Raw genomic sequence first — 23,409 nt, forward strand, 5'->3', positions numbered from 1 at the left:
GCACGGATTTTACCTTTGATGTAAGGTGTGTCGACCCACACATACACCTCCACCATCTCTTTAGCATAGCCATTTGGGAATTTGACATAGATATGTCTACCTGTCTCAGATCCTGGCTTTACTAGGCTTTTTCTTACCATGTGGGTAGTGGCGCCTTTGTCACGGAAAATTTTCGCCGATTTTCCGTTAAAATTTCCGTACTACCACTTCAAGGATCCAAGCTAGTGGATTCTTTCCAACGTTGGGATGTATCTTACCACTTGAGCTCACACCTGCTATGTAACCTGATTTCGGGTTTACCTTGCAATCAGCTGTCCAATGACCTGGCTTACCACAGGTCATGCAGATACCACTTGTGCACATGCTTGTTGGAGGAGTTTCCCTGCTCCCCCGACACACCAGTCTTAGGCTTAGCTTCCTCGCCAGTACCTGTAGCATGATGTTTCTCGTGCGGCTTCACCCCTTTCACCTGTCTCCTGGCCCCAGCCCACAGATCAGCTTGCTTGGCCATAGACAGATTTGACACAATCTCTTGCTCTTTGAGCTTGACACGCAGAGACGATTCGCATGCTTCTAAGAACTGTTCACGAATCATCAGTTGATACAACTCCATGCTCCCAGGAGCAGTCTCCATGAGTTCACAGTAACGGTTTAGACTCGATTCTAACCGCTGTAACATTAGCACATATGTCTCCCCTTTTTGCAATTGAGCCCTACTGAAATTCTCTACCATCCGGTCTGCAATGATGCCAAAACCGTTCAGCAGCGCTGTTGTCAATGCCTCGTAATCTCCGCGCTGGTGCGGACCCAGACTGTGGTAGATAGTTATAGTGCCCTACCTTTTAAAAATGCACTAAGAGCAAGTGCCCACTTTGATCTTTCCCACCCACAATCAGCGGCATGACCTTCGAAACGCTTGATGTATGCATCCATCGAGTCGTCCCTGTTACGGACCCGAGCCCGACGTCCGAGCACGGAGAAGTGACGACCGCGCCATCTGTGGGTCAGCTCCCGAAACCCCCTCCAAATGGACGACGACACCTGGTGAGGACGAGGCGTACTGGCTACGAGGGCCAGTTTCCAGTCCTGTTCAGCTCACAACACAGCCGCTGCTGACCTCTGGTGAGGTGGTGCTCAGACGACAACGCCATCTATGGAGTGGATAGGTGGGCGTTTGTGTCTGAGCCTGTAAGTGAGGTGTTTTTGTGTGTCCCTGTTACTGATGACGTGTCTGCTTACAGAGTCGACCTGGGACTGTTGTAAGGGAAGTTGAGTCAGTCTACCCAAGGCAGCCGTCTCGACACCAAGTGTTTTGCTGCAGCAGCTGTGAGTCGCCTCCCGGATGAACACTGTGGTGTTACCCTGCCTGTAAAGCGGCAGTTGAGGATTGTCATACCCGGGACTGACTGGTGGAGACGATTAACCACTGGGGTATTGTGGACAGGAGAGTGATCTGTGGTATCACACGAGGCTCCTGACTAGGGCGCTACCCTAGTATCGCTCGTGGAGTGGCCTGACCAGCGTTGCTGATCCGGAACCTGCCAGCTGCATGCTGGACTTGTGGTTGACGGCCTCCTCGGCGGTGCCCCCAGTGGAACTGTGTTTTGGCTGGCCTGTGGCCGGGGTAGACTCAGCTTTTCGAAGGATTCGTCGTGAGGCCACGAGAGCACCGAGAACTTGGCACCGAGAAGATCCAGGGTCTTCAGGAGAAGACTACTTTGTTAATTAGTGTTAATACCCCTCCCCCTGTGTAACCTTTTATATATTATTTATTGGTGGCGGTTATTATATTATATTAAGTTTTGACTTTATTTCCCTTCCCCTTTTATTTTACTTGCGTTACGGATCACATCCCTTGAAAGCCACTACTGGCTTGGGGCCGGATACCCTTCCTCTAACAACATCAGAGTAAGAACCCAGTTGCGACCCGAGAGGGCCGTAACAGTCCCTCTCATCAAAGTTAGCTAGTTTAGGTAGTTTGACAGTCTTACCTAGTTCAACGTTAGTCTCTGTTGAACGACCACTTGTCTGGTCATCCTGCCTTGCTTGTAACTGCATTAGAGCTATGCGTTCAATACTCTCTCTGTTCTGCTGATCAGTCCAGCGTTTGTTTTCTCTCTCTTGCTGCTCAGTCCAGAGTTTGCTTTCTCTGTCCTGCTGATCAGTCCAGAGTTTCATAGGCTTGCTCTGCTACTTTATTCCCTTCGAATCCCAACTCCCTAACCTGGTTACGGTATTCCTCTAAGGTGAATAATTGCGAGCCTGTAATACCTACTCGTTGAGCTGGCGTCGTCCACAAGGACCTTTTGGGCCGAGATTCTTCCCCGTAGAATCCCCCCAACGAAGTATTTAAAGGGCTAGATTCCCGCGTGACTCCGTTTTCTTCCGCAGTGCGCGTGATTCTAGTGACATCATTCTCAGTGACGTCACCCAGTGACGTCATTCTCAGTGACGTCACCCACAGGGTGACGTCTACTGCCCAAGTTGTCTCTCACTGGGGTCTCTCCCACTGTGTTATCTCTCACCGGGGTCTCACCCCCAATAGCCTCATCCAGTGTGATGAGACTCATGCACGCCACCTCAGTACTACCCTGCATGTGTGCTTGTAGCATCACCTCCTCCATGGCCCTCATGTGCTGCTCCACTCGTTCCTTACACTCTTGCTCAGTAAGAGTGTCGTAGTCGTCAGGTCTACGAGCGGTCAAGGCCAGGTGAAGATGCAGGTAGCGCTGTTTGTACTCTCCACACTCAGACATACTGGTGGTGTGTGTACCTAACAGGGTGTTAAACGTCCTCTGAATACTGCTTGTCACTTTTGAATTTTCAGGGAAAATTTAAGTGCGAAATTTTACTGTGCAACCTAGTTCATAGGTTCCAACTAAGCCAATCACGTTGGGCGCCAGATGTGGGGGTTTTCTTTTTTTGCTTTCACGACTGCAATGCGTACGTCGCCAATGTACATGTGGCAGACGCTTCACGAAACTGTTGGAATTAGCAGAATAGAAAATACGAGAGCAACCGTACAGGTCCTGGGAGCAAGGTCGAGTTAGAGTCCTTGAGGGTCTCTTCTCAGACTAGCCTTACCTGGTCCTGCTCCACGTTGATAGTTGGAATCTCCTCAATGATTTAACACTTTAAGGGACTCCTAGGGTCCTCATCACATTTATAGTTTAGTGAATATAGGCAACTCGGTATTGAAGACACCTAGAGCTGAAGGCTTGAGTAATATTGACAGTATTCAGAAGTGGTTCGACGGAAACACCTCATAAAGCTTAACAGTAGTTTATTTGATAACTTAATCACTAATACAAAGGGTGCTTGATTTACTTTAGATTGGCATCAGAAAGGCTATGGTTGCTCTAGCGAGACTCTTGACGTCTGGCTAATCGACTAGGATCCACTCGTGGCGAAACACCTAACTTAACACAATTGACAGCCAATCATTAACACAGCAACCTAACTGCCGGTATGCAAAGGGATCACAAGAGTTCCAACCGGATACTCTGGTAATGATGATATGCAATAAACACAATGGCACTGTCAATGGGACAGGCAATAACATGCACAATAATAATGTTACACAATAACTAAATGTGTGGTGTATGTGAAGCTCACATTCACAGACGAGTGAAATGCCGTGATACCACACAGATAACCATGCATACACAGTCGATTCACCTATAACCTATGACAGGTATGAGAAGGTGAGAACTGTGGTTGATACCTCAGATCAACACAGACACAATAAAACAATGACAAGATCTTGTACTTACAGATAGGGTACCTCTCTTTATTCACTCACTCACTCAGGAACATTTATGCAAGAACTCGTAGGTGGCCTGACAGCGGGGCGCTCGTTCTGACGTGAGACCATTGACGACAGGCTTCCCACAAACCGTATTTGACACGAGGGTACTCGCAGGAGGGCGTGCTGTATGCTTAACAGACAGACACACGCACACACACTTGGCACTGGCGGTGAGTAAGGGTGGTGACGTCACGTGGTACAGCGAGGGCGGCGGCGGGCGGCTCGAGGCTACATGAGGTACAGAGGTACTAGCTACACGCTCTGGACCGAGTGACGGCTGGCTACTGCAGGTTATGTGGTACCATGCAGGTACACATGTGGTAAAGTCACACACAGGTTACTTAGGCGGCGGCACTGCCTTAGTTCACTCCAGGTCACTCACAGACGATCTCCATTTGTCACCAGGGGTTACCTGATATCAGTCTGTTTCGTTCTGATGATTTGTCACTTAGGCTTCAGAACAATATATTCACATTCGCGATTCCGGGCGAGTGTTGGTATATCGAAAAGATGCTAAATTTAACTTGACGGTGAGGAATAGACAGTGTTCTTCTCTCTATTGGCCGATAGACAGAACAGGACACGTCTTCTATGCAAGAGCTTCCTCATGAGAATGCTCTGCAAGGGCTGCCGGGCATCTCGTGGCACACAACACAAAAGGTTACAATTTGACCAATAGCATTTGCAGCAAATGGGCGGGAACCAATCATATTGCTCGTTTCCTGATCAGTAGGAGAGGTGACGTCATGAACACGTCACGACCATGTCACAGCTGTTATTCTCCATCGCCCCGGTTGACCCCAGAGGTCAGGTGGTCGCCTTGCTGGCGTCCCCTCTACTGTCTCACGCTGGCACCAGCCAATGTACTCACTGACCCTTTGTGGCAAGTATGCTTAACTTCCCTGTACCTACTTCCTGCCTGGACATACGGCGGCCTCCGTATTATAAACGTATTCCTGGTTATCTGGGCATTCTGTAGATATCCAACATGCCAGTTTATTATCCAGGGTTAACAGAGATAGGGCCTTGTGCACGAAGTTCGGTGCACTGTGCACTGCAATGAGCCATTCAAGTCAGCTGTGGGAGAAACTTGAGAGACCATTCTCTTACATTATGTGTTTTTGAGTTTTTAGAATTGTCGTTCTTGTGTATATAGCTGTCCTTTATTTTGTATATAGTTTATGTTAAGGTTTTAATTTTAGCCAAATTAATTATTTAAAAGAGTATGTAGTTCTGAACTATATAATAATGTTTTAAGCTAATATTGCGCTCTTTGTTTCTCTTTAACACGGATGATGTAGTTCTGACTGATGCCTCTCTTATTTTAAATATATTGATTTCTTTGTGAAATCTGTCATTTTTCCTGTATGGTCAACTGTTAAGATCCTTGTTGATGTATTTATTTTATAGTTGATGTGCTATTTATTCTGTAATATATTTACAGGAGTACATACCAACAGTTTTTGACAACTACACGGGGAAACACACGCTTATGCAGCGAACCTATCCCATAACGCTTTGGGATAGTGCAGGCCAGGAAGACTATGAGCTCCTCCGTCCCCTCTCGTATCCTGGGGTAAGTACTTATGGGCTGCTTCCTCTAAACATTATTATCACACTTATGATGGGGAGTCAGGCATTATTTATTGCTACAGTGTACATTAGTGGTGGGTCTATCACATTTATGGTGTTAGTGGTGGGTACATCACCGTTATGACATTTTGATGGGTCAGTCATTTTTATGACATGATGATGTTTATCCCTCGGATGTGAAGATGACCACGACTTCTATATATAAGGTCGAAGGTCGGCAGCTGTGTGACAGATGAGGGAGGATGAGACCAATCTGGGTCCGGAAGGCTCGCTCACATACGGGATATCTGTGGATGGGTTCTTGAGCAAAAGTGGAGGTTGCTCTAGCTTTAAACGCAGCGCATTTCCTTTGAACCTCTGCAGTCCCGATTGGTGTGTCTGCTGTAGACAGTCTAGGTCTCGCTGGCATAGAGAAGGGTGGTGAGTACCACTGCACGGTAGAACTACAGTTTGGTGGTAAGGCTGAGGCCCATCCGCTCCCAGACCTTCACACGGAATCTTTCAAAGGCAGTGCTGGCCTTGGCAATTCTGTTGTTGACTTCTGTCGCTATGTTCACCGCTCTTGAGAGTATGGTGGCAAGATAGGTGAAGTTGTCGACTGCCTGCAGGTTCTGCCCCCTCGACAGAACTCTATGTGTGGTTCCTGGTAGGGTATTCCGGGCATGGGTTGGTACATGACATCAGTCTTTTTGGTACTGATGATGAGGCCGAAGTAGTCTCATGCTTGAGAGATGCAGTCTATTTCATTAGGTCTATGCTGGCGTTGAGGGCGCAGTCATCAGCGAACAGGGAGTCTCTTATGACAATTTCCTTTATCTTTGTAACGGCCTGCAAGCACCTGAGGTTAAACAGCCCACCGTCAGTCCTATATCTGATGGGGGTATTGCATCCTGGCACTCACGGAAGGCATCAGTGAGCATGGCCGAGAATATCACGCTGAAGAGTGTTGGGGGCGAGAACGCAGTCCTGCATCAAACCGTTAGTCACTGGGATGGCTTTTGCCTAGTCTCCATCGTCCAGTACTTTCTTCTTCATGCCATCATGGAACTGCCAGAAAATCGCAGTGAATTTTCCGGGATAGCCAAACTATTCCATTATCTTCCACAAGCCATCTCTGCTAACCGCATCGAAGGCCCTGGATAGGTCGACGGTCACAAAGAGGTCGTTATGTTGCTCTTGGCATTTTTCTTAGAGATGGCGTGCAGCAAATATCATATCGACAGATTCGCGTTCTGCGCAGAAACCTCATTGGCTTTCTGAGAGGAGACCCTGCTCGAGGTGTTGAAGGAGACGGTTGAGCAGGATACGAGCCAGGATGTTCCTAGCGATGGACATGAGTGAAATGCCCAGGTGATTATCGCAAGACTGCCTGCTGTCTTTCTCTTGTAGATGTGAACTATGCTGGCATCTTTTAACTCTTTTGGGATCTCCCCTTCATTTCAAAGAACTGGAAGAGCTTTGTCAGTTTCTGCATCATAGATGGGTTTTTCAGCATGGTTGGGGGAGGTTATAAGGGAGAAGCGCCAAACCATCACGACTATATAGCACCACTTCAGCAAGTATTGCAACTGATCCTGGCGCTCTGCCACAGGAAAGCTGCATGATGGCCTTGCTGACTTCTTCTGTGGGAGGTTAATCTAGGTCCTGGTTGATGTCCACTTGTGGCGAGCGTTGGGAAATGTAGGCGAGCAATGATCTCACCATTGATCAGGCTAAAGACCGGATCAAAGTGTTCAACCCATCTGTCCTAGATCTGCTTCTTTTTTGACAACAGTTGAGTCTTATCTGCACTGAGAATAGAAGCAGTGGTCCCTATATAGCTTTCAGAGGTTAATCTAGGTCCTGGTTGATGTCCACTTGTGGCGAGCGTTGAGAAATGTATTGTGTTAAAACTATCAAAAAGAAAGTATTGTGTAAAAACTATCTTCCAAATCTATTACATTTATGTGAAGTGAAGGGACCTATCAGGAGAAAGCGTCATTACGACTATATAACAGTAAGAAGGAGGTCAGATAAGGATTTGAGATGGGGCGGGGGAAAGGAATGGTGAAGTAACTCACATTTTTACAATTATATATTATTATATATTTGTTATTCCTTTTTCTTCTGTAGTAAAAGTTGAAATATATGTTATCATATGTATTATATATACTTATTTAAAATTATTAATATTTAGTAATTGTTTTCTCTTTCTTCAGACAAATGTATTCATTGTCTGCTTTGCTTTGGATAACCATAATAGTTTTGAAAATGTTACTTCAAAATGGCTGCCAGAACTCCACCAGAAATGCCCTAAAGCACCCATAGTTCTAGTTGGTAAGTGTCTTATAATATTTGAGTTTGGTACTTCATTATACCAGTTGTTGAATGGCCAGTCCTAGTAGTGTATTTAATTCTTTGTTGACAGAGTTCTCACTGATCATTCAACATAGCATAGTTTAAAGTACTGTTCTTCCTGGCATTAATACCAATTTTAGGATCAATATGTACTCTTATAGGCTTTCCCACATTTTCTTATAACTTTTGTATTAGACCTTTAGTGGATTTGATACATTTGGCAGTCTTGGCACTCCCTGTAAGGCATAGGGAGCCTGGTGGCTGAGCGGACAGAACACTGGACGCGTGCTCCTGTGGTCCCGGGTTCGATCCCGGGCGCCGGCGAGACACGATGGCAGAGTTTCTTTCACCCTGATGCACCTGTTACTCAGCAGTAAATAGGTACCTGGGAGTTAGTCAGCTCTCACGGGCTGCTTCCTGGGGCTGGAGGCCTGGTCGAGGACCGGGCCGCGGGAACACTAAAGCCCCGAAATCATCTCAAGATAAGAAGTCAATTACTAAAATATCTTACCAATTAAACATCACTAATAAACATTTGTGTACAAAATAAAGCAAGTCAATTAAATGCATGTTCCTCTCATCAGTATGCATTTATCATCAATAACTAATCACAAAAGTATTGTATGTTGAACGCGGTTAGCGACGTAAGTCGTATTTGAAAGTATTAGCTTCCTAACATTATCAACAAAATAAGGAAAATTATAAATTAACAAATTATAAATTAATAAATTGCTTCTACACATGGCTAAATTTTATTGTGTAAGCAATAACTGATACGAAATAGTTGTTTAAAATAATGATCAATTTCTGGTTAACTATTGATCAGAAATTGTTTTCAGTCGTCCTGTCCTTCACATTACTTTTGTTTTGTAGAATTTAACTCATCTCTAGCTACCATACCTTTATAAGCTCTCTTGGATTTTAGTTTCTTGCATAGCGTGTTTTTTTTTTAAGTTTCTGTACTGATCGCTGCAGGTCCAAGTGTCTTGCAGTATATCTTCCTGACTCGCATTCTTGATTGAATCTTTACATCCTGTTGGATGATGTTCAAACCACATACCAGAACACTGAGACACGACGAGGTTTCTTCGTTTACTGACGTGTGGATTGGATATCATATCTTCATCCATGTCATTGTGACTATTGAATGTTTCACTTCCTCCCTTAGTCTGTTGGTCTCTGATTTACTCATCTGGCAGAGGTTCTACAGAGCTTAATTGGAGAATATATATATGTTGGAAGTAGTAATTTTATTTTGGTTTTGATTTGAATTTTATGGGATTCCTAGTACCCGGGACGACCTTGTGCCCAGGTCTCTCCCACACTCCTTCCCTGTTCTACCCCTTCCCCATACACACCCTCCCCATCTCCCTCCCACACTCACATCCCTCCTCATAAACACCAAAATACACACTCCCTATCTCTCTGCCCAAATGCACTCTCCCAGGCTCCACCCACTTACACACCCTATGCCCAAACATGCGCCCTGTCAACCCCACAACACATCTTCCCACATCACTGAAACCATTTTCACAACACACTACCTACATCACTGTAACCTGATGATTGTGTCCAGAATGCAAGTCTGTCATCTTAACATTCATTTTGCATGTCAATATAAATTTGTTTTATCACATTAGGTTTTATCTGCATTTGTGCAGCTACCCTAGACTATATGAAGGGGAGTACAGTGTGTCAAAAACTAGCTACGTGGTGCTAAAAAATCCCCATCACACAGGATGGTAAGCCATAGAGAGGCATGTGATAAATAGTCTGCACTGGCAAACTCTGGGTACATTATGAGGACATTATGAACACAAGAGTGAATAAGGTAGCAGTGGTACTGAGTCTCCATCTCGCAGGATGGTTAGTCATACAGAGGCATGTGATAAGTAGTCTGCACTGGCAGACTGGGTGTATTATGAGGATATCATCATCAACACAAGAGTGAATAAGGTAGCAGTGATACTAATAGTCCCATCTCGCAGGATGGTTAGTCATACAGGACCATAAATCTATATAAATAAACACGGAAATGTTCGTTTGTTCAAAATCACTAATCTCTGAAACTTCTTCATAGATTGCTTTAAAAATTTGACACAACGTTCCATTCGTTTCCTAGCGGGGCTTTTATATACATACTATATAGATGTCACGTCTGTGATGGGAAAAAACATGTTTTTTTTAACTGTGTTTTTCATGTGAGGGAAATCTTTGAAACCTCTTTTCCGATTGCTTTGAAATTTTGACACAACGTTGCATTCGAATAGGCGCGTATTTTTATATATCTACTATATACATGCCTCACCTTGTCACAGGAAAAAACATGTTTTTTTTAAACAGAGCCATCTGTCAGAAGCAAGAGCAACACACGCTAAAATCTCCGAAAGTTCTTCACCGATTGCTTTGAAATTTTGACACAACGTTCCATTTGAATTCGGGCGTGTTATTATATACATACCAACTATAAAGTACCACACCTGTGACAGGTAAAAACATGCTTTTATACTTAAACAGCACCATCTATTGCACATAAGAGCAACACACACTATACTAAATATGTTACAATTCCATTTCATTGTTTCCGATTGCATTGATAAATTTAATTTTCATAGATTTCGATTTTCTTTCATTTTGATTTAATTATTTTGTGTGATATTGCATTGGAATTGTGCTGTTTTGCTTACCATATCGCTCATTTCGTGAGTATAAGTATAGATGCACACCTGTGAGAGGTAAAACTATACTTGTTTTGAAAAACAACGCCATATGTTGCATGTAAAAGCAACAAATGCTATTCTAAATATGTTACAATTCCATTTCAATGTTTCCGATTGCATTGATAAATTGAATTTTCATGAATTTCGATTTATTTTCATCTTGATTTCATTATTTTGTGTGACATTGCGTTGGAATTGAGCTGTGTTGTTTACCATACCATTCATTTCGTGAGTAAAGTTTAATCTTCTATGTTTTCATTGTTTTTCGTTTCGCTTTTTAACTTCTTATTTTTCAGTGATGGGAACATCAAATCATATGATATTCCCAATTTTCTGATGGGAACATCAGATCATATGGGAATGCATCGGACTAGGGAGTTGGGAATGGTAGGCAGGATGAAGGGACATTAGTGGAGGATGGTTGGGAGGACGAGGGGGACAGGGGAGGACGAGGGGGGACATGGGAGGACGAGGGGGGACATGGGAGGACGAGGGGACAAGGGAGGGGGAATGGTGGGGACGACAAGGGGACAGGGGAGGGGGAATGGTGGGGAGGACGAGTGGACAGGGGAGTTGGGGTGGTGGGGGGACGGGGTAATGGAGAATGGTGGGGATGATAAAGGGACATGGAAGTTTGGGATGGTAGGAAGGAAGAGGGGACAGGGGAGGGGGGGGGGAAATGGTAGGGAAGACGAGGGGACGGGGGAGTGGGAGGTGGTGGAGAAGGACGAGGGAACCGTGGAGTGGGGGGATGGTGTGGAGGACAAAGGGACGGGGAAGGGGGAGAATGGTGGGGAGGACGAGGAGATGGGGAGTGGGGAATGATGGGGACGACTGGGGGACAAGGGAAGGTTGCTGTGGCTCAGCAACACACATGCGTTGCTGTGAGAATATGAGACAGGGAAAGAGTGAATGAGAATGGAAGATAGATGGGAGAGACAGACAGACAGACAGACAGACAGAGACAGAGTCAGAAAGTTTGTTTGTTAGTCTGTCCAAATATGGAAGCCCAACTCTTCACGCAACTTTGCATGGTCTAGTGGATTGGTAGTAGGTGCTTTTTTTGTGGCATAGTTGCTCTCCATTTATGCTTCCATTCTATGCTCCTGCTACTAGTGACTCGGTTGCGTTTGATGTCAAGATTTCAATGAGTTTACTTTTGTGTTGGCTTGTATCCACTGTTCCATCACCATGAACCATGTTGGCCTGTATCCACTGTTCCATCACCATGAACCAGGTTGGCCTGTATCCACTGTTCCATCACCATGAACCATGTTGGCCTGTATCCACTGTTCCATCACCATGAACCAGGTTGGCCTGTATCCACTGTTCCATCACCATGAACCATGTTGGCCTGTATCCACTGTTCCATCACCATGAACCAGGTTGGCCTGTATCCACTGTTCCATCACCATGAACCATGTTGGCCTGTATCCACTGTTCCATCACCATGAACCAGGTTGGCCTGTATCCACTGTTCCATCACCATGAACCATGTTGGCCTGTATCCCCTGTTCCATCACCATGAACCATGTTGGCTTGTATCCACTGTTCCATCACCATGAACCATGTTGGCCTGTATCCACTGTTCCATCACCATGAACCAGGTTGGCCTGTATCCACTGTTCCATCACCATGAACCATGTTGGCCTGTATCCACTGTTCCATCACCATGAACCAGGTTGGCCTGTATCCACTGTTCCATCACCATGAACCATGTTGGCCTGTATCCCCTGTTCCATCACCATGAACCATGTTGGCTTGTATCCACTGTTCCATCACCATGAACCATGTTGGCCTGTATCCACTGTTCCATCACCATGAACCAGGTTGGCCTGTATCCACTGTTCCATCACCATGAACCATGTTGGCCTGTATCCCCTGTTCCATCACCATGAACCATGTTGGCTTGTATCCACTGTTCCATCACCATGAACCATGTTGGCTTGTATCCACTGTTCCATCACCATGAACCATGTTGGCTTGGATCCACTGTTCCATCACCATGAACCATGTTGGCATGTATCCACTGTTCCATCACCATGAACCATGTTGGCTTGGATCCACTGTTCCATCACCATGAACCATGTTGGCATGTATCCACTGTTCCATCACCATGAACCATGTTGGCTTGGATCCACTGTTCCATCACAATAATTATAGGCGAGCAAAGAGGGATCTGTCAGCCCGTAGCTCCTTGATAGTCCTATTCACTGTTATTTTCAGTTTCTTCTTTGCAATTAAACACAAATTAAGTTTGTTGTTTTTATCTTGGTCCCGCAAGTTTGTGATGATTGTACAATTGACTTCCAAGTTCATACACCTGACCAGCATTTCTTTTAATGTTTTTGCCAAATACAGCTTTTGTTGCGATGTTCAGGAGCTCTTTGCCATACTGGAAAAAGGATTTCGAGTTCATGTGGGTCCTGAACTATTTTCTTACTGCATTATTCTCTATATTCAGTACTGTTATGGATTTATAGCGAGGCTTGAGATGTTCCTCGCTCGGCTGAAACTGCTGCCAAAAAACACCCGTTAACTTATTGCATATAACACAGGTGCTGCTATAAAGTATCGGACAAGTGGTGCAGGCTGCTGCAGGGTGCTGCAGGGTGCTGCAGGGTGCTGCAGGCTGCTGCAGGGTGCTGCAGGGTGGTGCAGGGTGCTGCAGGCTGCTGCAGGCTGCTACAGGCTGCTACAGGCTGCTGTAAGGTGGTGTGTAATACCAACTAATCCACCCGTAACCTTCAAGGCTGTATTTTGTTGTTGTAATGCCTCAACTGCTCCAAGAACACAAAAGGAGTAGAACTTTGTCTTACTACCCAGTTTCCTTTGTCAAACTTCTTCCATGTTAAAGTATCTGACGCCTTTAATGTCTTCATATTGGCACGGTAGTATTCCACTATACTAGAATAATTCTGCATATCTAATTCAAATATATATGGAACAATTCGTGCTAGTACAGATCTTTCTAAGATGATTAAACACTTCATCACTGCCATGAGAATTGTCATTGGATGTAAGAAAAGTGTTTTCTTAAATCTTTCTGGCTCGTTCCAGTTTCTTATTTCAATTCCCGTCCTCTGTTCTTCACCCGTTTATTCAAAACATTGTTTTATTGTACTTTGTCAAAATCGCGAAGAAACTTATATGTTGTGATCATGTCGCATCTTAACCTCTGTTCTTCTAACGACCTAAGATATATTCCCATCAGGTTTTCTCCATAGCTCAGTAGTCAATGCCCAGAGACCCTTGGACTTTCTCTATATTTCCTTTGTAACTTTTCAGGGAGGAATTTAACAGTGAGGTAACATAATAACGTAGACCTGTCTAAAGTTAACAGTGTGTATCATCCTTGGCATCATCCTTGACTTGCAGCCATGTATGGCGCCCTACAGCCACAGTTGTTTTGATCAACCTGTAATCTTCAGATAATATTTGTTTTAATTTATCTCTCCAGTTTGTATCATTGCGAGACATTCACATAGAGGATCTTACCAGGGTTATAACGTCACTACATATGTAAAAACAGATCTTATTATTAATTTCTTAATCCCGACTCCTTCTTTCTCAAATTTGATCTTTGTTTCCTGACGGATTGGAAATCTTTCACTAAACTCAAAACATGGTCAATTACCCAAGTTTGTGTCTTAACTGTGAACAGAATCTTCCTGTGTGGAACCGTGTCAAAGGCTTTTGACATACCAAGAAAATGAAGTCATCCAATCCTCTTCTTTCATGTGTAATCAATGGCATATTACTACAAAACTCTAACAGTTTTGTTGTACACGGCTTCTCTTCTGAGAACAAAATGTTGAACCTCCGACACAAAACTTGTATGTTCTAGGTGTTCCACTTGTCACTTTATGATATATTTTTTCTAGGACCTTTGCCAAGCATTCATATCAACGAATCTGTCCTGTATTTTAGTACATTCTGAATATTCTCCTCCATATAACATTAGCATCTTTCCGATTGTCTGGTAGTTCTCCCCTCAACATTGTTACATTACAGATTATTGAAAGGGGTTTGCATAAAGCCCCTTTTGTGGTGTTTATTCTACCTGTGTTGCTGTTGTTCACTGCTGACCTCCGCACAACCACTACCACCACTTTGTTCCAGCTGTTTCACCATAGGCAGGGTGATAGGGGGAGTTGGAGGTCATTCGAATATAATGGACCTATCTTTCCTCTATTTTTTGTTCGATATAACTGTAAAAACGATTTAGGCTCTGTCTTTGCTTGCCTTGCTATGCAAACTTCATAGTTTCTTTTTGGCCCGCATTATCTCTTTTTTAAACATTTCAATCCAGTTGGACGAGTTCTTGTTCTAAACTGATTTCCCATTCTTAATCCTTTTGTACCAGGCTATAGTGTTACTTATAAGGTTCATCAGATCCATTGTTATCCATTTCGGGTCATTATTATTCGATCTCTTCAATTTGTATGGTATACTACGTTCCTGTGCTTTGCTTAGAATATTTTTAAATAGGTTATATTCTGAATCCACATCAAAATCCCTTTTTACATCACACATCGCTGGGTTCACGTCTCGCTCCCCCCCCCCCCCACCCACCATGACCAGCACTTTCCAGTCTATTACACCAAAAAATTCTTAGTCCATTAAAATCAGCTTTCAGAAATCTGATACTTTATCAGAATTCTTTCCTACAAATCTATTTCATTCTATACCAAATCTGATTTCTTTGTGATCACTAGAGGTAGAAGGTGATAATAAAAGATGCGTAGTGATGGGGAGTATGTGGGAAATGCTTAGGGTGGGAGGTGGTATCTGATGGGAAGATAAAGTAATAGGATGAGATGAGGGAGAGGTTATATAAAAAGAGAGTAATGAAAAAGAATGAGAGGGATGGGAAAAGATGGTGAGAGGTGATGGCAAGACATGGTGAGAGGTGATGGCAAGACATGGTGAGAGGTGATGGCAAGACATGGTGAGAGGTGACGCAAGAGATGGTGAGAGGTGATGCAAGAGATGGTGAGAGGTGATGCAAGAGATGGTGAGAGGTGATGCAAGAGATGGTGAGAGGTGATGGCAAGACATGGTGAGAGGTGACGCAAGAGATGGTGACAGGTGATAGGAGGAGATGGTGAGAGGTGATGTGAGGAGATGGTGAGAGTTGATGGGAGATGATGGTGAGAGTATTTTTGTTTGTTTTATGCAGGGATATTCCTGTGCGGGCCCTAAGGCTCTGGCTGGCCCACTAAGTGTTGCTTGTTTCTGTTTTACTTAGGTAGAGTATGACTACTTATGACTTATATGGTCGCTTCAGTAAGATTTTGCCCCATGTGTTTAACAACCTCTTCTGCTCAGTTGAATCTAAGTTGAAATCTTATGGGTTGGTAACTGCACTGTGTTAGATAATGCATCAGTGATCTTTTGGGCATTTCTCCACAGTGCTGACATTTCTTCTCATCTTCCAGAACCTCTAAGCCTATTTCCCATGCACATGGGTATCCAAGCCTGATGCGATGTAAGTGTATTTCTGTTGTTCTACTGCTCCCTTTCATCAAAATAAGTGGTTCGTAGTTGGTTGAATTCTTGTACCAACCTGCAGATCCTGATGTTGCAACTGCTGTGTTGTGGTCACTGTACCTCTTTTACATTGCTCTGTTTCTAGTTACTTTTTTAATCTGTGATAGACTCTGCTGTATGTAAATGTCTACATTTCTTCTCTTCGTTGCAAGTTTTGCAGCTTCATCTGCAATGTCATTTCCTATTATTCTCACATGACTTGGAACCCAGTTGGTAAGTACCCAACGGTCTTGATGTTTGAGTGTTTGCATTAATGTTATGACATTTGTAATCAGATAGATGTTGTCGTGTTCTTGTTGCAAGGTTTCAGTGGCAGTTCTGGAATCTCTATATATGATAACATGTTGTTGGTGTTCAGCAAGAGCATGTTCCAAAGTCTTTTGAATGCCTAGCATCTCTGTAAAGTTGAACACCCGTTTCAGAGTCTCCAACTATTTGCAGAGATTCCTGCCTTAACTGCAGCTCTGGTTACTTGTCTCTGCTGGTCTACTGATCCATCTGTGAAAGTATATGAATCTTTCAGATGACAAGTTTGTTTCAATATGCATCTGGGCAATATTACGTAACAGATGCGGATTAGTCTGGTTCTTTCTTCCTTCAAGAGCCATTGTCGGGAAACCGACACACACAAATAACACAGTCTCCCTTAGTCTGTATTCCCTTCAGGATGGAAAATGGGAGACTCCGTGACGTCATGGAAGTCATCGTATATTTACATTATGAAACATTGTTAATAGACTAGTTTAGTATCTAGAGTTAACAAAAAAGTATTCAATAAGACTGAATATAATTATTAACACCGTATTGTAGCTAGGTTCCCTTGTTAATGTAAAATTACTTTGAGAGAGGAACCAGCATAAGGGCGTTGGCCCGGGGTGGGAGGAAGGCTCCCGCATCATAAGAACAATAACAAAGGGAGAGCAAGGCTCCCGCATAACAAACCACAACAGCCACTATGCTGTATTTGGCTCTAGAGCTGGTGAAACAACCAGCAACACAGCCTATCAACATCACAACAACGACTGTATCCGTCTACCAAGTATTGTATATTATTCTAGTGCACTGTTTAATATTGTTGGGTAGATGGTTAGGTCGTGGGAGAACCCCAAACACAATGTACGTGTACTCCATTTACAACCCTCACAGTTCATGTCATACCTGTAATTGATATGTTTAGGGAACTTTGATTAATTCCTTGCATCCCATACAGGTAAATTGTGAGAGGAGCATCAAGAAGTTGAGCAGACAGTTGGCTCATACACATTAACTATTGTTTGTCAAGCTTTGTCCTTCTCACAAGCCGCCATTACGTGGCACCAGGAGGCACAGGGCCACACCCAATCTGAGGCTACACCTACACGCCTTACCAGGCCCACTCTACTGGCACATCTAAGCCATTAATACTCTTAGTAGTAGTAGTCATAATTAATTATTATTAGTAGAATAGACCACCATATGTGGTATACTGTATAACAGATTAAAAGGTAAACAATTGGTAGTTTAAGAAGGAGCCATAACAAAGTGGTTTAGGCTACCAATTGTCCCTCCCAATAGTGTGTAAGAAGATTTCAGGCAGTTTACAAGTATATATAGTCCACTCAATTAATTCTTACTTACTAAGAAAAATAAATAAGACATAACTTTATTTTATTAAAGTCAATTTGAAAAAAAGAGAGATTAGCTGCCTGGAATTTCCCCACATTGTTTGGTCCTTCGAACCGGATTATTTGGTCCTTTGAACTAGATATTATACATACATATAGTGCAATATTACCTACACACATTATAGCAGGAAGACACTGCTATAATTTTGCATTTTTTCTAGCCTAACTTTTCAATCTCATAGCAAACAGAACTTACAACAAGCACTATTATTGTTCTGGCAGTACCAAAGGAACAATTGAGCTTTTTTCATTTCATTACAAGAGGTTGATAAGAGGCTACTTTACTTATAAGTTACTTATAAATGTTTTTTTTTGTAATTATTGCATTATTATTGCCATTACTGTAACATTTACTGCATGCCACATTATTTACTACTAATTCTTGCACAAGGGTAGAACATTTTAGGCTGGTGTTGTACAGCAACCTAGTCTAATTTATTGTACTAACCTGGTGTAAGGGTAAGAATTTTACACTTGTCTAGAGTTGAACACATATTACAACCTAGCAAGTACATATTTTTATGCAGTATTTAAGACAACCCGAGTTGTGTTGTCAATATGATATCAATATAACTATAAGTATAATTTAACTATAATCATTACACCTTTGAGTGTTAACCTGTGTCTCTGTACCAACCAAGAGTGATAATGAAGGGCTAACTTGCGGATACCAGCATTGATACAGGTCTACCACTCAAATTATAGTGTGTATGATTATACAGTGTATATTTAAATAAATGATAAGTAGCTCTAGTTCGGAAACTAGTGGCTTTACTAATACAAGTGCCATAAATAGTCCTGACACTAGTCTATACGACTAACAAGAACTTCCAAGATGTCTATTGTCAAAAATGTCCAAATAACCCTCACAGGATTGAGGGGACATTTAGCACGGCAGATTAGCACATGTGAAAACATGAGTAAACAAACTCCAGTTAACTATGTCGCACTAGAAAACTATCTTAGGCTTACACGGAACAAGTATGACCGTGTGTTGCAACAAATGAAAGAATATCAAGTTTTACTTCAGAATACCAGTGTTGGTGGAGAAACATTACAAGACGTTATACAAGAACATTCCGATTATGAAGATGCAATGTTTACACAGTTGCAATACTTTGATGATATCATACATGCCCATAAAGCCAATATAAATATTGCAACCACAACTTCCCAGAACCAGACAGCACCAGAAGTCAAATTGCCATCACTTAGTTTACCAACTTTTTCTGGAACAGAAGACGAGAGTTGGGACGGTTTCTGGAGCAAATTTGTCGATTCTGTGGATTCCAATGCTAATGTACCAAAAACGACAAAGTTTACATACTTACAGAGTGTCTTGAAGGATGAAGCGTATCAGGTAGTCTGTAATCTAAATCACACAGATGATGATTATGACAATGCAGTACAACTCCTGAAAGATAATTACGCTAAACCTGAAAGGACCATCAGAATTCTAATACAGAAACTGTTAGACATTAAACCTCCAAATAATACTGCAGTCTCACTCCAAGCCTTCAGATTGGAGCTTGAGTCCATGCTCAAGGCACTTAAAAATAAAGTGAACTTGGAAGAGTCAGACTGGATAATACAAGTCCATATGACACGAAAATTACCCAGGGACATACTGGATAAGTTGTTTGTATTAGTAGGTAAGTCATCCTTGACTGTAAATGAGATTACAAAGGATTTACAAACCATCATAGAACGAGAAAGAGTTAATCCAGAAGGAAAAACGACATCTAAACCTACGTCTGCTACTAATAGTAAACAACAGAGTACAAACAGTACTCCAAACAAAGCTAAAACATCTTCCCCCTCCACAAAGTGGAATCAGGGCAGTGTAGGAACATACGCAGTTGGTCCCTCTAATCCTACAGTTAACGTGTCACCCAAGACGGTGACTCCTCAAGATACTGTTAATGTCTGGAGACCATGTGTGTTTTGTGAGCAATCACATTCCATGTACAATTGCAGACGCTACCCTGATCGTGCAACACGCATAAAACGACTCAAGGAGTTACATAGATGTACCTAGTGTATAAGGGAACATCATCCCGACAATTGCACAACAGCAATGCGCATCTGCAATAAGTGCCATAAGGGTCAACACCATAATGCACTTTGTGGGGACACAAGTATAAAGTCTCCATAAACCACAGGAGGAGGAAGGAGCTACAGCATCAGTAAAGCTTTGTACTGTGTTACCTGACATAAGTGTCTTCACGACCAGGTCTAACCATAAATCAGCTCTACCTACTGCACGATTGATCATTAGAAATAGAAAGAATAAAGCCACCGTACGTGGATTATTTGATCAAGGGTCCCAACTGACCTTTATATCCAAGGAGTTGGTAGATAAACTGAAACTTACACCTGTAGAGGAGACACGGATAAACATAGCAGGATTCCTGACTAACTCAGGAGACCAAACTTACAGGGTAGTACGACCCAAAGTACGATTAGGAGGTAATGTACGAAAAGTACCAGCACTGGTAGTAGATAGATTCCCAACAGACCTGTATATAGAAGGTCTAGGAACAACAGCCAAATTCCTGGAAGAAAAGGGAATTCCTTTGGCTGATAACATTACATCGGACAGCCTTTCCAATATTGGAATCCTTATGGGATCAGATGTCTACCATAAGTTTATCATAGGAAAGGAAGATTACCATGGTATGAACGTGTTACCATCTGCAGGTGGCTATTTACTAACAGGCCCAGTATTACGGCTAAAACAAGCCGCACCTGTGGATCACCAACATGCCAACACAGTAATGGTTGCATGACTAGGAGAACAGTCTCCACTGCAACTCAGAGACATATCCGAGGATGAGCTTGATCCCCCAGTATATAAGTTATGGGACCTGGCAACTCTCGGCATTGTCCCTGAACAACCTAGCCCAGATGATGACTGGACTTATAAACAATACCTAGACTTAGTTATCTACAGAGATAATCAGTACTGGGTCAGGTTATGTTACGGACCCGAGCCCTGCGTCTGAGCACGGAGCAGTGACGACCACGCCATCTGTGGGTCAGCTCCCGAAACCCCCTCCAAATGGACGGCGCCATCAAGTGAGGACAGGAAATACCAGCCACAAGGGCCAGTTTCCCGTCCTGATCAGCTCATAACACAGCCGCTGCTGACCTCTGGTGAGGTGGCGCTTAGACAGCAACGCCATCTATGGAGTGGATAGGTGGGTGTTTGGGTCTGAGCCGGTAAGTGAGGTAAGTGCCCTAGAGTGTCCCTGTTACTGATGACGTGTCTGATTACAGAGTCGACCTGGGACTGCTGTAATGGAAGTTGAATCAGTCTACTCAAGGCAGCCGTCTTGTCTCCATGTATTTGCTGCAGCAGCTGTGAGTCACCCCCCGGATGAACACTGTGGTGTTAGCCTGCCTGTGACGTGGCAGCTGAAGGATTCTCGTACCCGGGACTGACTGGTGGAGACACTTAACCACTGGGGTGTTATGGCTGAGGAGAGTGGTCTGTGGGATCACACGAGGCTCCTGACTAGGGCTCACTACCCTAGTATCGGTCGTGGAGTGGCCTAACCAGCGTTGCTGATTGGAACCTGCCAGCTACCTGCTGGACTTGTGGTTGACGGCCTCCACGACGGTGCCCCCAGTAGAACTGTGATTTGGCTGGCCTGTGGCCAGGGTAGACTCAAGAGAATCGAAGGATTCGTCGTGAGGCCACAAGAGGACCAAAAGCTTGGCATTGTTGAGCACCGTGAACGTCCGGAGTCTTCAGAGGAAGACGACGTTGTACATAATTGTGTTTATACCCCTCCCCCGTGTAACCTTTTATATTTTATTTATGGTGACGGTAATAATTATATTATTAAGTTTTTGCCTTTATTTCCCTTCCCCTTTAATTTACTTGCGTTACGGATCACATCCCTTGAAAGCCACTACTAGCTTGGGGCCAGGATACCCTACCTCTAACAACATCAGAGAAAGAACCCGGTTGCGACCCGAGAGGGCCGTAACAGCTGGAAGCTGGCCATGGAAGCTGAATCACCCTCAGCTACCCATCAACTACTTCATGGCACAAAATCAATTAAGATCACAGGTGTTACGTTTACAAAGACAACCTGAGAACTTGAAGTTGTACCATGAAATAATACAGAAGCAGCTCGATGACAAATTTATCGAAGTTGTAACAAATGATAACCCAAAGGAAGGACATTATCTGCCACACCACCATGTACAGAAGAATTCAGCTACTACCCCACTACGGATAGTATTTAATTGCAGTGCTAAGATGGGGCAGAATAGTGTTTCGTTAAATGATTGCCTTCAAACTGGCCCTAGCCTAACACAAAGGCTTTATGACGTGCTGTTAAAGTTTCGTATAGGGACTTATGCATATACGGCCGACATTAGCAAGGCATTCCTTAAGGTAGGTCTTCAAGAAGAAGACCGGAACTACACAAAGTTCCTATGGATTAAGGATCCAAATGATCCAAACAGTGAAATAATCACTTATCGGTTTGCCGTCTGTTTTGTTCGGGGCCACAAGCTCACCATTTCTGCTTCAAGCTACCTTGGATACGCACTTGATGAAGTCCAATAGCCTGAACCAGACAGAAATTAGCGAAAACCTGTATGTGGATAACTTTCAAGGAACAACCAACAGTGAAAGTAAGCTGTTGGACATATACCATGAGGCCAATCGAGAATTAATGGGAGCCAATATGCCTCTCCAGTCTTGGGTCTCTAACAATGACAAATTAAAACAACTGATCACAACTGAATTTCCCGACTACCAAGTACCCGAGATGACAAAGGTACTAGGCGTCCAATGGAACACGACAACCGATCAGTTGACAATCAAGTCAGTGGAGACAGATACCACTAACTTAACAATGAGAAAATTGCTATCACAAGTCAGCAAACCCTTCGACCCATTAGGCTTATTAAGTCCAATACTAATTAATGGGAAGATGATAATACAGGAATGTTGGCAACAAAAGATAGGCTGGGATGATCTTCTAACACCTGCCCTACAGGAAAAATGGCAAGGGTTAGTGAAAGATTTAAGCATCCTAGAGTCTGTCAAGTTCCCTAGGAACACAGTAGTAAATAAAAAGGAACCAATTAAGCTGCATGTATTTTGTGATGCCTCAGGAAAGGCTTATGGTACAGTAGCTTACCTGGTCTCAAATGGGCGAGCCAATTTGCTCACATCAAAGGCCAGAGTGGCACCTTTAAAGAAAAGATCACTGCCACAACTGGAATTAACAGCCTTACTGCTAGGTGTAAGATTGGCTCATTATCTGATCAAGGCCTTAAGCCACATCCACTTTAAAGAAACAGTAGTATGGTCAGATAATGAGGCAGTGCTACAGTGGGTTAAAAACAATAACAGTAAGAATCCTTACGTGAGTAACCGCGTTAAGGAAATACGAGAGTTGTCAGCAGGGTATAAACTAAGATATGTACCTACTAAAGAGAATCCAGCTGACTATCTCTCCCGAGGCCTGACTTTACGGCAATTAACAAAGGCAGAGATGTGGTTCAATGGACCTCAGTGGCTAATCAGCGACCAGTGGCCTGAACAAAAGCCACAAGTCATTGTGACCAATGTCACTGTTCCCACTGAGAACCCGGAACTACCTCGGACTTTGGTAATTGATCTTGCTCGGTACTCTGAACTGAACAAACTTGTAGGTGTCACCCAAGTAGTGTTTGATTTTCTAAAGAAAATAGGAATCAAGCATGAATT

General features: G+C 43.4%; 1 protein-coding gene across 5 annotated transcripts in view; it reads left to right on the forward strand.

Annotated features, from left to right (window-relative positions):
- LOC123758389 (ras-like GTP-binding protein RhoL) overlaps positions 1 to 23,409 on the forward strand; it is a 179,258-nt gene that overhangs the window by 72,445 nt on the left and 83,404 nt on the right. For 2 of the 5 annotated variants that reach the window (XM_045742741.2, XM_069322438.1), the window contains exons 3-4: positions 5,253 to 5,384; positions 7,600 to 7,717. In XM_045742741.2, coding sequence (XP_045598697.1) covers positions 5,253 to 5,384; positions 7,600 to 7,717 — 250 coding nt within the window. Of the gene's footprint in view, positions 1 to 5,252; positions 5,385 to 7,599; positions 7,718 to 13,016; positions 16,580 to 17,221; positions 21,533 to 23,409 lie in introns of those variants that run through there. The other 3 variants (XM_045742744.2, XM_069322437.1, XM_069322436.1) reach the window with 3 other exon arrangements.

This window comes from Procambarus clarkii, chromosome 11 (assembly GCF_040958095.1).
Source record: "Procambarus clarkii isolate CNS0578487 chromosome 11, FALCON_Pclarkii_2.0, whole genome shotgun sequence".
NCBI classification, from domain to species: Eukaryota; Metazoa; Arthropoda; class Malacostraca; order Decapoda; family Cambaridae; genus Procambarus; species Procambarus clarkii.